General features: G+C 44.8%; 1 protein-coding gene across 4 annotated transcripts in view; it reads left to right on the top strand.

Annotated features, from left to right (window-relative positions):
- Positions 1-20,140, top strand: part of CAMSAP2 (calmodulin regulated spectrin associated protein family member 2) — a 63,408-nt gene that overhangs the window by 964 nt on the left and 42,304 nt on the right. For all 4 annotated transcript variants that reach the window (XM_081038951.1, XM_081038950.1, XM_081038949.1 and 1 more), the window contains exon 2: positions 14,691-14,950. In XM_081038951.1, coding sequence (XP_080895077.1) covers positions 14,691-14,950 — 260 coding nt within the window. The remainder of the gene's footprint in view (positions 1-14,690; positions 14,951-20,140) is intronic.

Below are 20,140 nucleotides of genomic sequence, written 5' to 3'. Positions count from 1 at the left end.
CCGGGACTCAGTGTGGGCCGTGTGCCTGCGTGCGCGTCGGCCGCTGCCCCCACGCTCCGCCCTGGGGCCACCCCGCGCGCCAGTGTGCGGGCCGCTGCTGGTCGCTGGAAGCGGGGGGCGGCCGGCCCCCGGCGCCGCGCCGGTGGTGACACTGGGGATGACGGCGGCTGTGCGCGCTCCGAAAGTCAGGTGGCCCAGCTGCACAGGCAGGGCGAGTGTTTGCTGTCACTCGTGAGCCTGGGCTGTCCGTGCAGACACAGTCCAGGCGCCGGTGTAAAGCGGCTCTTTAGCACCAGCATGGAGCGCGCTGTTTTCACTTCGTACTGCCAGTGACACATACTCCGTTTTCCAAATGTACTTTGGCTCCCAAAGGAGGAAAAACAAAAACCCCTACTGTGGAATTCTTTTTTTAATAGGAGAGTTTTTGAGGGCATGTGCTGTGGACGTGAATTGGCAATCAAGCACTCCCTCCGTTAGCCGCTCTTTGCAAAATAACAGGAAAAGGGCCTCCCGTTGTAATTGTGCTGCTCCCCGGCCCATGTTGTGGACCGCTGGGAAAAGGAGACAGCTCTTCATTTGGAGATGCCCCTGTAAGGTAATTTTGTCTGATAACTTCAAGAGGCATTTTGTAAGACTTCGGTGCCCTGGTTAATAAATTTTGAATATGTAAGACATTTGCTGGCAAGTTTCTTAGTATTTACAGACTTGTCTCCAGATGTTAAATATAGTTTGTTTTTTTGGAGGGTGAATGGCTTACTTCCACTTTTAGAACTGGGAAAATGTGTAGGTAAAGATTTAATTCATTCTTACCGCTTAAACATACACCGCGGAATGTTTTCAGGGCTGCACAGTTTAGTTAACTAGCAAATGAACCTCAGTGTTTGGAACATTATTCAAATTAGTTTTGAGGGAAACATCACATTAGCAGGATTTTATGTTTATGACAGCTTTCATTTTATTTGAATCCTCACGCTTTGATATTGAAATAGAAAAAGATGTTAAATGTTTTAAAACTGGCATTAGAAGCAAATGTAATAAAAAAGCCATTTTGAGATCATTTAAATTGTAAAGATTTCTTTGGAAGTAAACTGTAGGGTAACACATAGGAGGAAGCAGAGAGTGGAAGTGTATTTTTATGTTCTGGCACCGCTGATATCAGCAGTGAGAATAATAGATGTATTTTCCTTTTAACTTAAGCAGCATACTGAAGCTAATGTCCATTTGGAGGAGAAATGAAAGCCTCTTAAGGGTTTAGAAAAGATGGAAAGAGGGAAATTTATAGAGTGACCTCTGTGGAAAAGCAATGTGTACAGAGTGGAAGGCAGGGGCCATAGGGCAATATTTTCTTTCCTTCTGAAGCGGAGGACACTTACAATACAGACGTCAACACGCTGTCCTGGATCCACAAAGGCTCCTAAGCAGGCAGCGGCCGGCTTTCTGACTCTGTGTCAGGCAGGTTTACTAGATCCTGGAGCACTGGAGGAACACACGTTGAATACCCTTTGGGAGAAAGGAAGTGAGAGGATGCTAATATCTCTGGGATCTCTCCTGTGCCAGGCCCTGTGCTCCATGCTTTGCACTAAGGGGTCCCTTCGGGATTCACAGCAAGTCTGTGATGCAGGTCTTGTGGTCCCCATTTCAAAAAAGATCGCCCTTGCGCAAAGAGGTTAATCAGCTTTCCTCTGGCCTGTCACATGTTTGGTAAGGGCAGAGATGAGTTTGGATTTGACCATCTGGCTCCCAAGGGTGTGGCATCGCTGGAGATACCCCGTCCTTTAGTCCATTCCTTCGTTTCCTCCTCCAGCACCCTCCCGATATTCTCATTTTTTGAGGAGGGAATGGGTTCTAGAGAGATTACTTTGCTCGAGGTGTGAGAAATACGTGAGTGGTGGGTCCTGCTTGCTGGCTCAGACGTTCTGACTGTAAACGCTGTGCTCTCTACAGCACTCTGCAGACTAATCTTCTATCCGCAAGTCTGAAAAAGGAGCATTCGTATGCGTTTAAAGTCTTTATTTTCTTTAAAGAGTAGGCAGATCTTAAGCTCTCAGGTGGTTTGCATGAATATTGTTGGTACTTAGTACCATTTGCCTTGGCAACAGTTGGGATGGATAGAAAGGCCATATTCGAAATGAAACGAAAAACAAGTTCGGAAGACTAAGACAGTGACTTAGTAACAAGAAATTAATAACATTATTAACAATATTATGTTTGTATGTTGTGTTTATTTTTTAATCAACAATCTTTCAAAGTATAAATTTATATGGTGTGACTAGAAAAAGTCAGCTTTCATTTCTTTTCATGTAAATAGCCTTCATTTGCTGCAGACACTGTTATGCAGCGAATGTTGAAATACAACATTTATCAAAGGTTATTACCTAATGGCACTCAATTAATCATTCAAAAAATTAGTCCAACTTTGTTAGGATTTACTAAACTCACTTCTTTAACAATGAGATATAGGGTCTTTAGGTAAAGATTTAGTCTGTTTCTATAAGGAACTTTTTTGACATATTAAAAAGCAGTTCATTTTAGAACCATATATTCAAAATGTCATTTAAAATGATAGCTAGAAATCAATTGTGGATATAGAATGAAGTTATTGAACCATAAAAAATAAATAAAATACTAGCTCTTCATACGTAGAAAGCAGTTTGAATCATTTACACTAAAAATATTCCAAATAGCCCAGATTTTAGTAATTTATTTAGTGGAAGAATGCAGACACAGTTTTGATTAAATAAAGAATAAGTTTGTTTGGATGCATTTTAACCAATAAACAGCTGCTCTAATTACTTTAAGCAAATTGTGGAAGAGGAGAAAGTTCAACTATTGTATTTGTACAGCTTAACCCAATTACGCAGCGATATTACTGAGTTTGACTTAAATGTTCTGCTTCCTTCTGTCCTTTGGGAGAAATGGGTGCAGGACCTCTTATGACCGTCGTACTAAGTTCTCGAATTTGGAGTTCTTAACACAGAATTTAAGGCTGGCTTCCTCATGTCAATTTGTCATCTCAACTTTATTAAGTATTATTCTCCTTTTCATACCAGTTCGTTCAGTATAATATAAAATTATTTACTCTTTTAAATTTCTTTAAAAGAAATTTACCTTGTTGCATTTCTTTGTGTATCCCAACACATTTTGTTGTTGAAATCCTCCATAAGAGCTGACTCTTTCGCGTATGTCAAGGCAGTGATGGCACAGAGTAAGGAGGGACTAATCCTAGCCAAGGCCAGTTTGGGGAGTTAGTGCAGGCGTCCGGGCCAGAGGTGCTGAGAGCTTGCAGTAGGGTGCAATTGATGCTAAAGCTGCTGGTAGTTCCTGAGCACCGACCGTGGGTCAAACACTTCCATGTATTATCTATTTTATCTCTCATGGCAGCCTGAGAGGTGGACACTAGTCCTCACCCCCAGTTTTACTGGTGAGAAAACGAGCCCAGAAGTTTAGGACTCATCATAGCCACCCACCTTACAGAGAGGTATCTGAACCGGGGTTCTGATGGTCTGTGCTCTTGACCACTGTCCTGCAATGGTAGGAGTCAAATTAATGGGAAAGAGGCAAAAGACAGAAACAAGTTGCAGAGTTATAATCCCTAGTATTTCTAAGTGACTGCATTAGGGGTGCATGGGGAGCAGTTTAAATCAAAAGGTAGACTGTGACAGGATGAGGTCACCTGAGGATGGAAGGAGGATGAGGTTACCTGAGCTTTTGAGATTTAGTGACTGAGAGGATGAGCCATGATGCCATTGGCAGAGAGAGAAAGCAGCAAGTTGGAATGGGAACCAAAAACTTTGTTTTTGGAGACCTTGAACTTGCTGTGTTGGCCAAATATCTTATCTGAGACATCCAATGAGGTGACAGCTATGAATGTAGGTGCGGAGTATGACCAAGAAGCAGAGAATAGAGATGACAGTTTGGGAGTCTTCTGCGCATAAAGTGTAATTGAAATTGGAAATAGATGAGATCGTACGTAGCTGGACCATCAGCTCTAATGCGTCTTTTGGAGCAAAAATTAATATAAGACCCCGTTTTATGTTATACTATATTATACTTGGTATTATACTTTATTATAAAGACCCGGACTTATTTTACTATATGAATTTTTGCTCCAAAAGACACATCAGAGCTGATGGTCCGGCTGGGTCTTATTTTCTGGGAAACACAGTGGATGGAAAGACATTTTAGACAGAATCTAGGGTAATGAGCATTAGAATGCTTTGGGAGGAGCGCTGAGGAAGAGGAGACAGCAGTCAGTTAGGAGAGAATTAAGAAAGGCTGATAACACTGAGGCCCTGGGAGGAGGAAGTTTGGGGGAGGCTTTGGGGGGGGTGGCTCCTTAACAGTGCCAGATACCGCAGGTTTGAAATCATGCCTTTCTTCTATGAGTTGGTGCTCTTAGAAGAAGAGGTGGCGTGATCAGTGTGTAACTATAGGAGAGGCCAGGAAATACGTAAGAGCCAGGTAACTGGGACAGGGACGTGTGGAGGGAGGACAGCGGCAGGAGGGCCCTGTGGGCCCGGCGATCTGTGAAGGAGACCCCTGAAGTGGAGTGGTGGCCACAATAGACCCTGCAGGGGGTCCGCAGAATGGGAAGGAGGCCCTGCAGATGGAGGAGCGGGTTTGCGTGCGGCCTGGAGTTTTGAAACCCATGAACTGTCAGTGAAACCACACAGACCAGTTGAGTTGGAATAAGTTCACGTCATGCAGTAGTGGGAGCTCCAACTCGAAAGGTGATTTGGGACAACACGTTAAGGAACTTGGTATTTATTTAATAAGTAGGTAAATTGGCCCTACTGAGCACCTATTTTCTGTTAAATACAATTTTGAACATTTTACGTGCATTATTTATTTTAATTCTGAGAACAACCCTATTAAGTAGATATTGTCGTATTTCTTCTTCTATGACTCTAATGCAGTTTCCCAACCACAAAACTATTGGCTGTGGGCGTCGTCCTGTGCATTTTAGGATTTTAGCAGCATCCTGGCCTCTCCCCACTAGTTGTATCCCCCACTCCCACTTCCACCAAAACTGTGTGCAGACGCTGCCAGGTGTCTCCTGGGTAGCAAAACGACCGCAGCTTGAGAACCATTGCTGTAAAGATTATAAGTTGCACCTTCAGTTTAAAATGGGTTTTTTTGTACATTAAAGTATAAATGAACCATGACTTCCTGATGTCACAAATATTCAATTAGAAAATACAAATTTAGGAAATATGATAGTTTGCCCTTATTATAAATGAGGAAACAGATTTAGAGGCGGTTAGATTACTTTCTCTTCTCATCAGCGTGTCAGTGGTGGGACGCAAATAGGAGCCTAAGCCTTTCTGATCCTAAATCTGTGTTTGAACCTCTGTGTCCTGCTCTTCCTATACTTCATTACGTTTTGTAGAGGATCCCTGGAAGTGAAGGCCTCGAGAAATCAGGAAAACCTCTCAAATGCAAGTCTTAAATTTTGTTGAAGAACTTAAAAGCACATTTAATTTTTCTTGAACAAACCTAGTTAAATTTGATGAGTTCGTACAGAAATAGGAAATGTATTTGGCATTGTTTTGTCATTTCAGGGCCTTCCCTCTCCCCCACTGGATCTAGTTTACAGACTTTTCTATTGTAAATTACAAACAATGATGCTTAAATTAAATATTACACGTGTATTAGTGGTGACAAGCTTGGTGCTTTAGCTGAGATAATACTTGTTTTCATTCAGCACATTTAGCACTTTTCCACCCTATGCCTTGCATGGTTTTTTCTTTTCTTTTTAACTATTGGCTCTTTAACAGCAGAACATTTTAGATTAAGGGCCTATACAGTGATATCTTTCCAGTTCTCCTTCTACTCCCTTTTCGTTCTGGGGCCTTTTCCTAAAGTACTCTTTGTCTCAGTTTCCCTACTCGCTGAATAGTCACCATAATAAGTATTTATATACTGCTTTGAGTTCTTGGGAAGAAAAACAAATTGCAAAGTGTTAGATTGATCAGTCTCACTCTTAGGCCACCTTTAGACATTCTGTTTTTCATTGTGGAATGGGAGTATATTTCTTATAATCGTTTCAAAGAATTCTTTTCACGAAAAATATTCTTCCCCCGCAAACGGAATACTAAGACAGAAGCTGGGAAAAGGGCAGTCGAGAGGACACTGAGCTCCCTCCTAACCCTGGCCGTTGCGCTCCGCAGCGCTGCGCCTGCTGGAGGCTGTGAAGTACCTGCGTACGATTTTCTGGAGATAAACAGGCGGAATTTCAGTTAACTGAAGGGTTTCTCTCCCCACCCCCTGTCTCACAGACAGCTTTTTGGGAGCATATGTGTCTGACCTTAAAAAGTTATTTTGAAACCACTGTGTTCCCCCATTCCCCACCCTCTCCTTCACACTATTTCTTTCTCAAAATGGGATTGCAGGCAGATTCTTGGAATAAAGGACATTTGAAACCTTTGACGTACTTTAAAAGACACTTGTCTTCGGCAAAGGAAATTTTTAGAGTAGTTGGTTTTATTTTTTTCTGCTGGCATTTACTACTGCTCTCAAGATTCTCTTTTTCAGCTCTCTTCTTGCTTCCCACCCCCCGTTTTAGGCATCCATACCAATAGATGTACAGAGGAAGTGGTGATACGGCTGGGGTTGGCTTCAAACAATCGGCAAGGTGGAGGTGGGTTGCTTAGAGCTGGGTCATTGCTTAGAGCTCAGGCATGGCCATAGGTGCTGATTGTGGAGGCCAGATGAAGAGAACGCGAAGGTTTATCGTCATTGTATATATTTGAGATTTTTCTAAAACCGAATGGTTTGTTTGAAAAGAAAGAAAAAGCAAGAGAAGAGCACAGAACTCTCACTCAGTGACTAGGGACGAGCTGTGAATGGTGGACGTGGTGTGAGGCCTGGAACTGCCATGGGCATTTGCTGCTGTGAGAACACAAGTCATCATGCAGAAGGGTGCAGCTAAGGGAGGCAGCGAAAGGGTCGGTCAGTGGACGTTCCAGTGCCAGCCAGTTCGAGCTGGAGTTTCTGCCCCTACCCTCGAGAGACCTGGTACCGTCTCCCGTTCACCTGCGGCTCTGTCCAGACCCGTCTGCCTCCCAGCCCCCTTACATGTTCTCAGCCGTATCTCCAGTACCTTCCTGCTGCTAACCCCATAACTCTAACTCGGCCGGTGGCGACCCCTCTTCTTGCTTAGCCTCTCAGCTGCACCTCCCGCCCCCTTCATCCTGCCTGTTCTCTTCCCAGCGCTGCGGATTCCCAGCTCTGCTCACCCTCCGTCTGGCTCCTTTGCTGGCTGTGCTGTCTTGGGTCCCTGTGTCTCTCCATCCTTTCTCTCAAAGTGACTGGCAGTTACTTTCTCTACTTTCAGTTGCCACCTGTGTCTCTCCTCCCTGAGAGCTTCTAAAGACCCCGAGGAATTTTCAGGGCCTCGTGCACACTGCCCACCCTGGTAGGGGTTCCTCAGCGCTGTCCTCTGGTGCTGTGGCCACAGGGGTCGAAGTGGAGGTCTGAGCAAGGAGCCCTCAGTGACACACACTTGCTGTCAGAGACACAGGGCACGAGCGTGCTGTCATGGCACAGCTTGCCAGTAAACCTGATGAGGTGCCCAGGGTGTTGTGTTCCTTGGGCAGATGACAGACATGTAGGCCAGAACGGGTGTCACCAATGGCTGCCAAGTTACACACACGTGAATATTAAGTGTTGATGTATATTCGGTGTTGCTGGCCTCTTGTTTGTTTGGTCTCATGCATATTTAGTGTGTCATGAATATTTAGTGCCTGCGTACCTCAGGGCTATTAGGTATCTTCGGTTTTCTCCATTCCTTTCTATGTTTCACGTACATGTGCTACTAACCACTTACCTTTATTTAATACATTTTATGAATTCTGTGTCTAACAAACTTTTTCCTTGCTAGTACTTATCTATACTTAAAATATCTGAAAAGATTCCATGTATATTCTACAAACTTATTCATCTTTGTAATAGAATTGAATAGCCTTGAAAGTAAAAATACCTTACGCTGCAGTACAGGGAAGACTGATATGCTGTGTTGTCTCCCTTTGGGGGAAATTGGACCGAACTGATGGAGCACTGGGCCCCAGGAGTCGGAAGGAGTGTGGGGAACAGGGAGAGAGGGTGTTCTGACAGTGACCCGATGTGCGGCAGCGCTCGGGAGTGGCAGGGAGCCCGGTTTCCAGGAACTGAGTGGCTCGCAGGGGCATGTAATACCAGCAGCCGGGCAGGGACGGGATGGCGCCTCCCTTGTAGGTCAGAGGACAGACCTGAGTCCTGAGAGAGGTTGGAAGGCTCTGAAAACCCTGGGCTTTGTTGCCGCTGGTGTGACATGCTCACATTGCTTGCGGGAAGTGAGCCAGTTCTGGCTCTCGTGCAGGGCAGTTTGGAGCAGGGCGGAGCGAGCGCGAGGAAAGGCGGCAGTTCCCACGAAAGGCACTGCCAGCCTGGGCTGGGGCGTGGGAGCTGAGGCCGTGAGAAGGGGGTGGGCTGCGGGACAAGGGGGCTCCGATGAGGCCTTGTAGGTTTCCACTGATGGAAGGGACACTCGAAGATGATCAAGCGTGGGGGGAAACATTGATTTGGGGCATCGCGAGGTTGGGTAACATTTTTTCAGCATAATTTCCAATGTGTAAAATAGTGTGGAGAGCGCTCCAATACCCTTTACCCAGACTGACCGGTTGCTGTTGTTAGCGTTCTGTGCCTTTTGTCTTCTCATTCCCTCCCTCCCGTTCCTCCCTCCCACACAAGTATGTGCGTCTGTACATATGGAATGTTCTCTGAGCTGTTTAGGAACGCATTGGAGAGTGTCCCCTCATCCCAACACTTCAGTCTGTCTCTTACACGGAAGGATGGGGTTCATCCAGTCACAGAAAAGTCACAGAAATCAGGGATTTGCACTTGGCTGTAATGGCCACACCCCCTCCGAGTCCACACTCACATTTACCGCTTGTCTTCATGCCCATTGTCCCTGGGTTGGCCCCGTTCCAGGCTCGGGTCCGGCGTCACGCCCTGCATGGAGCTGACTTGTCCCTTTAGTCGCCTCCTGTCTGCCTTGTGCTCCAGGACCCTGACACTTGAGAGAACTGACCACCTGCAGCCCAGCCGCAGGCCATGCCCGGAGCTCTGGCCACACGTCCGTGGCCTGTGGCCTCTGCAGGGGCGACTGCGCCGCCTCCCCCGGGCTTCCCCTCCTGTTCTGGTGTGCTGGGCCCTCCTTCAGCACGTGGCCTGTGGGCTGCATGTGCTGAGTGAGCTGAGATCCTGGCACGGCTGCCTGCAGTGTCCCAACAAGAATGCCTAGACTGGGGGAAGAGACACAAAGTGCACAGACTCCTGCCCGCCCTCTGGTGCTCCCCACCTTCTGTGGCACTCTTCCTTCTCGTCCTTCTCCCTTGTGTGTCTCCCCTCCTCCCCTCCTCCCTGCTCCCCTCTGGCTCACTCACTCCTCCAGCGACCACTGTACCACCAGCACCTGTGTCCCCCCCCCAGCAGATGTAGCGTCCTGCCCCCTGTATTGCACAGGGAGCTTGGGCTCCCAGGGACATACCCGTTGGCTGCCAGGCAGGGGAGACGTGCAGACAGAGAGAGGTTTCCTCACCCTCCTTCCCACCCAATCAGAGAGACTTGACATCTCCCCTTAACATATGCCAGGGAGCAAAGAAGAGAAGCCCGTTTCTCAGTACCCGAAAATGCCAGAGCCTGCGGTGCTGATATTTTCCTTTATCAAAACGCATTTGTACCTTATAAAAACAATAGGCCAGGTACGGTATAGAATGCTCCTCAATCTGGATTTGGCTTCTGTGCCTGTGATTGGAGGCAGGCTGCCCAGAGGGGTGCAGTGCCCTCAGGCAGCCAGAGCCTCAGGAGGCCCAGAGCGTGTCCCAGTGTTAGTGACGTTCACTGACCACTCGGTTAGAGTAGTGTCACACAGTCCCTCCTCCCCTGAAAAATTCCTAGGAATGCTTTCCCATTTTGTATTCGTGAGTAATTTGTGGGGAAAGAATGTTGAAACACCGTGTCCATCAAACTTTTACCCACCACTTTAGCGTCCAGTAATGATTCTCGCTTGAACCAATCACTGTTGATTATTGCTGTTGTTTTTTCCCATTTATTGGGTGGTATTCTACTAGGAAGAGCATTTCCTCCTTTCTCTTTTACTTACTCATTTATATCAGATTGGACTCATTGATTGTTGTTTTATTCAATGGGTCATAGTCCTTTATTATCATTTGTTTTGATGCTTAAATTGTCCCCAGTTTGGCCAGTGAGATCTCCTTCCAGCTGGATACTATGACCTGTTAACACAGCGCCATCGTTTGTTGGCATTTTCTTACTTCCTGGCGTGCACACGCATATTCACATATATTCTTAGCTCATTTTGTACTTTGCGTCCTTCGGTCCTGGAAACAGCCATTTCTTCTGGAGCCCTGGCTCCTTTTAGTGGGAAGGGTATAAGAACCCAAGTTACAGGTACAGGCTTAGCAGACACAGCCAGGAAACACGCACATGCCTGCGTAACATACAGCTGCACCTGTTTACTGTCTGCAGAGGGCTGAACGGCCCTGGTCACTGAGAACCCTGGCTCCCAGTTTGAGGTTGAGGGTCTTTGTGACAATCCAAGGGAGGAGTTGAGAAGGCTGGGGGCTTAGAGAACCTGGAGCTCAGAGGAGGTGCGTCCGTCTCAGGGGCAGCAGGGGACACAGGGGGACGAGGTCACGTGAGCTCAGGACCGCAGCACAGCACTTAGCACGTCATTCGGTACGTGGAGGGCAGCGGCTCGCTTAGAGTTGGCATCTTCTCGGCAGGTGGAACTCTGTGTTTAGGTGCTCACGCTCTTCTTGTACATATTCGAATGCCTGCTGTGTTGGAGGCAGGTCCTAGATGCTGGGCTCTGGATGGAGAGGTAGTCTGCTGTCCTTGAAGTTACACTATATATAGTGGGAGGAAGCGGAAATAAACACCCTCCAGTACTGTGGGGCGTAATAATTGTCATGTAGAGAATTAAAACAGGAAGACTGATGGGGTGGTCAGGGAGAGCACATCCGAGGAGAACTGAATGGGAAGAGCCAACCGTGTGAAGAAGGATGGGGGGAGGAGCTGTGGAGGCAGAAGGAGCACGTGTACAGTCCCTGAGGCCTAGACTGGGGACTTTGTGACCGCAGAGAGGCTCGGCTGTCTGGGACACAGAGAATGGCCCGGGGACGCAGAGGACGGTGGAGTCTGGAGCAGTAGTAGGTGCAGCTGAGCGGTTTGGCCAAACTTGAACTCAGAGAAGTGAGTCATTGCACTCAAGGTTCTATATGCAGTGGGAGGATTACGACTCGGCTTTTTAAACCCAAAGCCCCAATTTTCCCCACTATCTCATGCTGCCTTCTAACGGTAGTGAATGTTGGTTCACTGAGAAAGGGTTTGGTTTTGAGAGGGGGTACTATTGCAGAAGTGGAGGGTGGCCTAGGAGAGAAATGCCTTTGTTGTTTGAAAGAACTCTGTATCATCAGCTGGCATGTAGATGCAGCTGGTAGCACTCTCAGCTTCACAGAAAATGACAGAAAATGCCTTGAGCAACACTCTCTCTTCCCCCTCTGCCTGTACCGCCAGTATTTCAGGTGACTGTTAATTTCAGAACTTAGATCTATCTAGTCAGGTTTATAACAACATGATTAAGGTAGGTCCTGCATAAGGCCTGGTGCTCAGGAAAAACTTGTCTCTTGTTCTTTGCAATTCTAGGGCGGTCACACCCGCTCCTTACGTGTTCATTATTTTTGTGCTCTGGAGGTTCGGGAGAGGGTGAATGAAACTTCTTATCTTTGATTTTGCCTGTTTGTCTTCTGGGATGCTGTTTCAGTTCATTTGTTTTAAAATGTGATACAACTCCAAGCTGTTTCTTAAAAACTGATAGTCTTGTACTAATGGTAGAAATGGTAGACATTTTCAAAGCCTGCGCTTTAGCATATTTAGTTCTCAAAGACTTGTTTTAAAAAGTGACCTGTTTTGTAATACTCAGTACGCAGGTTTGCATTCTTGGTGCATAAATCTGTTTTTGCGTATTCTTGAAACGTTCTCTGACTTGCTCTGGATCCTTTCCCTTTTCTTTGCATTGGGATCTTCTAGAGTTTACTACGCTTTCATTAGTTCACGGCTATGCCATAATAAAATGCAAGTAGCCCCTCAGCTGACTGTCCTCCACCTTCTATCTAGCCTGTGATCTCGGTAAACCATTATTTTTGCTCCTTTTTAGCTGGATGAGCGAGGGCTCTGCATTTATCAGCTGTGTGTCCTTGGGCCAGAGAAACCTTTCTTGGTTACTTCACTGTAAAATGGGGCCAGGAGGATTGTTAGGACTGAATGACAGAATGCATCTTAGGACAGTGTCTGCCACACACAAGATGCTTCACAAGCATTAGTCGAACCCTAATTTTTATCTGTATGTGATCTGATTTGCCAGTTTCACCAAGGTGTCATAAAGATCACGTGAGGATGATTGGAACAGCAGTAGAAGGTTAGGTGGATGGTCAGGTCTGACGGAGAAGTTTGTAATCCTGATCATGAGCAGTCGCTTTGCTTTTTGCACAGTTACAGTGTAGATACCAGTCACTGTTTCATTGTTACAGGAACTAAAAATCCATTATGTATGCATTTTGTAATAATTATCTTAACAACCAAATAATTCCCCTTTTCAAGTGGTTCTTCTAGGTGGCTTCTGTTTCGTTCCTGTGACGCTCACAGTTGAGTGAGGACCCAGCCGTGTTCTGTAGTTTACAGCTGAGCTTCCGTATCGTGCTGAGGCAGCTGCTGTTAAGGTTAAGGCCGGCTCACTGCTGGTTAATGCAGCTGTGAAGCAAGGAACGTGTTTTCAATTATTAAATGAGGATGATATTTTTAGATGTCACCCAAATCCCAAATTGATACATCTACTCTTGACCTCTTTCCAGAGTCCTGTATGGTCCCCAGCTGCATTTTTGGATATTTCCACTTGGATATTTTTACTGTCATTTCTTTTCATACTGCCTTCTGACTTCACTTCCTTATCTCTGTAATCTTCTAGCTCTGATTTTTACCACTGTCAATATTGAATACCAGATTAATTGCCCCTAAACTTCACTCTTCAGTTTCACTCTCACCTTTAAAACTGTCAGCAATTTCTTCTTAGTTATCATGTAAAGGCCTCATGTTTAAAAGAGAGATTACTTTCAGCTCTGATGCCAGCCGCCCATTCCAGCTGTGCCTCTGCTGCACAAACCCTTCTCCACCCAAACTCTTCCATTTGGTGTCTCGTGACATTTTCTCTCCGTCCCACCCTTCTTCCCTCCCCCTGCTGCTCCCCCCTTCTGTTTAGAAAGCCTCTTTTTTCTGATTAAACAAATTCTGCCTATTCTTCCTATCCGATTTCTTTAAGATGAAGTCTTGTCAGTCCACTGTCAATACTTCCTCCTCTGAAAGTGGAACATTGAATTGTTCCTTTCATCATTTAGCGTCTCCAGTTTCTGAATTGCCTAACTTTCCCGTCTTCCTAGACTTTTTGTGGATGATTGGCTCCTTGAGGACAATCATCTGATTCTTTGAACGAATTTCCCAGAACCATGCTGGTATATACAATAATTACTTTAATATTGTTTGTGAAAGTATTCTTCCAATGGGAGATTTTCAAACACTTTAAGGAGTCTATTCATTGTATGCGAATAAATTTTTTGAAATGCTGACTTTGGTTAGTGCTGTGTATTATCGATCGTATATTAAAGCTGCCTATTCAGGACACTCCTAAAACCGGCCGTGCGGGCTGGCTGGCCCCGAAACCTCACTTTCTAAAGAGAAGGCAGGCGAGGGACTGGCTGAGGAGTGGGAGAAAGAAGAGACACTGGGTAGAAAAGGCAAGAAGACAGTGAGGCGAGTCCTGTGTGTGTGGTGCCGTGCAGCTCCTCCTGCTGATGGGGAGTAGACATGGCGGAGGCCTTCTTCAAGGGCAGTGGGCAGCAGAAAGGAAACCGGGAGGAGCATTTGGTTTCCTTCTCATGTCCCATTTGTAAATGACCCTTCCGGTGTCTCCGTTGAATGGATTAATTGGGGGCCCGGAGGGCTTTTTGGGGTCGGCTGGGGAGTGGTCAGTGGGAAGGTGGAGTACTGGTGGTGTCCTAGTGTAAGGGATTTTTAAGAGTAGTTCTCCCCCGAACTAGAGCTGTGTCTCCCCCTCAATAGCGTCAGCAGGCCAAGCCAGAAGGGAGACCGAGGCCTCCAGGCAGGCACAGGTAAGTTTGGCAGATTCTGATTGGCTGTCAACTTGGAGCCAATGATTTCAGGCTCTGAGGTCGCGAGGCCGAGCGGTCTCCTGAAATGGCTGTTGCGGAGCATGTTGGTTGACGGCTCGAGTGTGAGGCGATTCACTGCAATTCATTTGAAGACTCTCCTAGCTCATTCTGTGTATCGAGTGTGCATGTGGGGATACTTAGCCAGACTCACTAGGCTCAACCTTTCCCCTGCTTTGTTTTGTAGTCTGTTTTAAGAATATACTCAGAACACGGTCTTCTGTAAAAGAGATTTCTGGCTCTTGCTCATTTCAGATTATCTGCCGAGGTCTAATAAACCACCTTGTCAGTTGAAGGGCTATTATTTTTTTTAGAAGGAATCTTAACTTACGACATCAATAGTAATTGTTAAATAAATTGCGTTTCTTTTATAAAAATCCTGTAAGAATTTCCCCTTCATCTTTGTAGACAATGTGCCAGCGGAACTCCAAGAACCGTTTTACACGGATCAGTACGACCAGGAACACATCAAACCTCCCGTCGTGAACTTGCTCCTATCGGCTGAGCTGTACTGCCGCGCCGGGAGTCTCATTCTCAAGAGCGACGCTGCAAAGCCCCTTCTGGGCCATGACGCTGTGATCCAGGCTTTGGCACAGAAAGGCCTCTACGTCACTGACCAGGAGAAGCTGGTGACCGAACGAGACCTCCACCAGAAGCCCATACAGATGGTGAGTCCATCTCTCCAAGGCTGACTGTGAACTGTGTTCTCAGAGAGAGGGAAATAGGTTTTGAAATGGAATTGTCGTCTCTGCCGAGAGTTTAAAAACTTTTTCTTATAAGCCTTGTATCCAAGTTAAGGAAGATTTTAATAAACTATTTTGGAAGGTTTGGTGCCGTTCTAATCCCTGGAGAAAATAATCACATAATTTCCAGCTACTTTAAGTGATTTTTTATTCCGTTTAGAACCTTGTTTTTTCCATCACAGACTAACTAGAAGAGATAGAAAGTGTCTCCTTGATTTTCTTCTCATTAGGAAAGAGATGGGATTTGTTAAGTGTTCATTTACATGCTTGACTAACTAACCCCTTGGTCACTTTCTGCAGAGTAGATATTTTCGTGTATTTAATAGCCATTAATTCACTCCTGTGGAGAACACACAGTGAAGGACCCAGGCTGGTCTGAGACAAGCACGCAGGGACTCGGGATGGTCTCTGGAGACACGTCCACAAGTTAAGTTCACTGTGTACCGCTTCAGGCTGTGGTCCGCCTTACCTGAACTCTACAAAGTGCTGACGTCATCAGGAATGGTTTTAGAAAGAAAAAACAGTTGTGCTCATCGCTCTAAACCATGCTCTTGTATGAGATTGGTCGTCTTCTGGGAGGAAGGGGAGAGGGAGAGGTACGTGTAGACTAGATTAAGAAATCGATGAAATTATGAAATTGAAGAAGGATGCCCAAAAGTTAGTTTGCCCAAATCCGGTACTAAATGAGGGGATGACCTGCTTTGCTTTCTGCCTATTTTCCTTTTTTTTAATACCCCCCCATTTTATTACTTTCAAAGAATAGAGAATAATGTCTTAAGAAAATTTCAGTTGATGAATGTAATTATGGATTTATACTAAGAATAGAATTATTGAGGATAAGTAAGACTTTTGTTATCAGGGATGAGATTTTGAACTTTCGTTCATGGCTGCAGACTGACCGGTGCGTACCCTAGTGTTTGTGTACCTACTTTGCATACATGCCCTGTCGGTGAGCAGCTCCCAGCCCAGGGGCGGGCAGAATTCTACTCAGGTGTCCAGGCAGAATCTCACATTCGCCTCTAGAGTCACGGAGGCTCCTTGGCACGCGTGCCGTACATATTTCCACTTCATTGTTTCCAGGCCAAATGGATGGTTATAAAGCACAGGGATGACTTTGTGAATCAGTGTTTGCTAGTAGCTGCTCTCTCAGATACAGATAGATACACGATACATCACCTAGGTATCTTTAGAGTGGGTTATTTCCTTTAGATTCTCTTTAGTATATTGCAAAATAGTGTGTTTAACAGTATTGAACATAGTGACCCCCAGACCCCACCTTCCACCTCTAAATTCTCTGAACCTTTGGGACCTTCTATTTCTGTATGATGCCTTACAACCTTTTGGGAAAAAGTTGGGTGGTGGCAGCACAAGTGTTATCGTTAGTATAAAGTGAGTTTGATCGTATTCATTTCGGGGCGGGGGAGGGGTGAGAGGAATGCTTTTTTTTTTTCAGGACAATGCATGTTGGAGAATGTGCCTTTTATCACAGTGCTTTTAAGAGGACAGATTTTGAGAGTATAACCTTTAATATGATTTCTTCTATATTTATATCAATGGAAAATATATTTCAGACACTGTGTTTTAAAGCCAATTAGTAATTATAATGAATATGTAATTATAATTAAGAATTATAATGTATTAAAGTTTATTCAGCACCTAAGCATTATCTCTGCCTAATGAATATTATAAATATGTGAGTAAAGGACAAATGGAAATAATAGGCAGTTACAGTGTTGAAATACACACTGTCCCGAGAGCTAGAATTAACGTATCTTTGAATCAACATTAAATGAATGACTGAATGGTCACCGGAGGAAGAGTTACATGCATTAAAATCGCAAGGGAGTATCTTTCAACCCAAAGTATGTTCTAGCCCAAATCATTTCATCTGTCAAATAATCTGTCAAAATGAGTGCTGGTATCTCGGTTGATGTAAAAGTGAGGGACTTGTAGCAAATGAAGCCAGATGCTAAAAAAAATACAAAGGAAAAAGGGGCAGGGCACGGAGAAAGCTTCAGAGCACGTACAGAGCAGGCTTTGAACTGCCTCTTACAGCAATGAAGTTGCACGTGGATTGCATTCGGCAGCGTCAGGTTGGCTAGGGGATTGAGGGATCAGTGTCATAAAACCTGAAATTCGTGGAATTTTATACCAGGAAGAGCCTTAGACATCAGGAACCAGTGGGTATCAGACTCCCAATCACGAGGAACCTGGCCACCTTGGAATCCGGAGCCCCTGACCCTGTAGCCAGAGCTGCTTATTAGAACCCGGAGAAGAGGGGTGGGGACGTGTGCTTTTCAACAAGTGTTCTGGGTGATTTTCACAATCAAGAATGTGTGGGAAGTACTATTCTAATCCATTCTTTTTATGTGTGTGAGCCTTTAAAGAGGGTAAGATTTGCCTAAGGTAGCACTGTTACTTAGCAAAACTAGAAGTAGAAGCCGAATGAGCTAGAACCATGACTTTCTAATGGACAGTGCTGTAATCTGTGGCAATTTTGCTCACTTTATTGAAATCACGTTTATGCAGCTTTTTATCTAAATAGAGACTGTTACGAATCTAACTCTTGGTTGCCAATCAGCTTTCTAACCATGTTTGCATATATAGGAAATCAGAGTTGATATTTATAAAACACTTAAGTAATGTATATAGTATGTGTGATGTGAAGTAATGAGATTGACTTTCATATGTGACTTGTAATGTTTATTATTTAACCAAATCTTTTTTGGAACAGTCATTATTATATAAACCAAAAAATTTATTTTGAAGTGCTTTCTTTTAACGAGGACCAAAAAGAGATTGACTGTTCTATGTGCTGAATGGAAATTAAAGTGGGTTGATAGGTCATTTGATAAGTAAGGCATAAACTGTTCTCTCATGAACTGTCAGTATTGTTAGAATGGCTGTTTGGGAATATTCAGAAAATATAAACTAAACAATTCTGCACAAGTTTAAGCAGCAGGCCTTGGGATTGCAGAGGTGGATGTGACGACTTCTGCTGGGAGGATCAGGATGGAAGATTAATGGGGAAAGGGGCGAATGAGAGTGCTAACCAGTCTGAAGGAATTGTCTGACCCACGTTTGAACTAGGAAAGCGTGTTACGTGTTACAAGCTGAGTGTTGACAGCATGCAGGCATCAATGTGAGATGAGGCCACAACTAGTTTGGGCTCGGTCAGGAAGAGGCCATAAGCCGAAGTTAGGGCTTTAAACTTTTGTGGGTTACAGGACCATGGAATGCGTTTTCAGACTATTTTCTCTGGGTTTGGTGGTGGTGGTTGCTTGTTTTGTTTTCTCTGCTTACATTAAACAAATAAAACATCACAAAACACTTCGAAACACTGTGTAAACTGCTATGCTGTCGGCTTCGTGCGAATCACTGCGGTTTATTCGGTCTCAGGCCTTCCTCACCTGCTTGTATCTTGCGTCTAGTTGTTCACTCATCAGACGATCGGGAGCTCTTTTCACTGACTGTTCTGTGTGCCAGGGGCTGTGCTTACTTTACATCCTCGATCTCACAGGATTTCGTTCCGACAGCAACCCTAACAGGAACACGTGTCGTCCCCTTCCTGTTATGCTGATGAGGAAACCGGGGCTCTGAGAACATAGGGCCTCAGCGAGCACAGTTAGTGGTGAAGACACGGTTCGGGCCGTCTCTGCCTCAGCTGGAAACCCACGCTCTTCACACTAAGCTGTGTGTGGGTTTTGCCTCGGTGCTGGGATAGTAGGTCGAGGTAACAGGGCAGGGGCAGGTGCAATGGCGGAAGGAAACAGAAATGGTTGCTACCGGGGAATCTGCCCAAGCTTCTTCCAGAGCTTGACCCATTCTGTTCCATCTGGGAGGGTATGTTATTGTATATTCACGTCCTGGGAGTGACTGTCGCCTTTGACTCCCAACAGAGGGGGAAGCAAACGTGTGGTGGAGTCTTCGGGGTGGATGTGAGTTTCTTGATTTGTAAGAATGTTCAGGGTCATCCCCAGTTACCCCTGTCTTTGCTGGATACCTGAAAGGTGTGGAGAACAGAGACACTGATCTCAGGAACACTGTGTTGTCCCTCTTGTTGCTCTTTCTCCCTCCCTCCGACATACTGCTCCTGCTTGGCTGCCATTCTGTGGCACCACCATCTGTTGGAACACCGTGTCATTTAGTCATGTAGACGCTTGAAAAAATCTTTTCCTCATTCAAGAAGATGAAAAATTGCACTTGAGAGTAAAAGGATTATATCAATATAACATCACATTAGTAGTGGAGATATTAATATCTAGTCACCCTTGTATAACAATGCCTTGCAAATTTATGAGTAGAACTTGTCTGTGACAAATTATTTTAAATTTTCATAGCTGTTGTTAACAGGGATTTTTTTCCCTTCATGATAATGCTCAGTCTCAGTTTTTTGTATCCCATTAATCATGTAGCTAATTTGGATTCCATAAATTCTAGCTAACTTCATAAACAAATTCACATTCTCTTTCGATATCTTACAACTGTGTTTATTATGTTCGAGTCAGTTTATTTATAATCATTTATTTAGAACTCGAAGTTTACTTTCTTATAGAAATAATTGATGAAGGGTGCTTATTTTACCACATGATCTCAAAACTCCTTTTTATATTTATAATAAAATTGAAGTCAGTCAGGCCATTCATTAGCTTCCTCGTTAATTTATTGAGCTTCTGCTATGTACTGTGTATTATCTGCTGTGATTAGAAAGACTTTCCTATTCTTCAATGTCTCACTTTCTACTGGGGATACAGTGTGAGCAGACCAGGCTCTTTCTATCATCAAGCTAATATTTTAGTAGCAAAGACAAGCAGTAAAAACATAAGAAAACTGTAATAATTTCAGACAATAATAAATGCTCTGAAGAAAATAAATCAAAAAGAAGGAGCTGGAAGGAGTGGGACATGCTACTTTCATAGGATATGGTCGGGGAAGGCCTGTCTAGATTTTTTGTCTACATTGATCAAAGTACTTCTGGAAAATCTCAGCCTACTGGGGGAGACATGATAGGGCGTCTTGTGTGATTATCTGAAAGGAAACGGATATAGCACTTATCCCCGTGTTTTCTTTTTGTGTTGCATTTTTATTTTATCTTTGAGATGTAGTTGACATATA

Source organism: Rhinolophus hipposideros, assembly GCF_964194185.1.
Source record: "Rhinolophus hipposideros genome assembly, chromosome: 26".
Lineage (NCBI taxonomy): Eukaryota > Metazoa > Chordata > Mammalia > Chiroptera > Rhinolophidae > Rhinolophus > Rhinolophus hipposideros.
The sequence above is the reverse complement of the archived record's forward strand: the minus strand, read 5'-3'. Positions and strand labels throughout refer to the sequence as shown.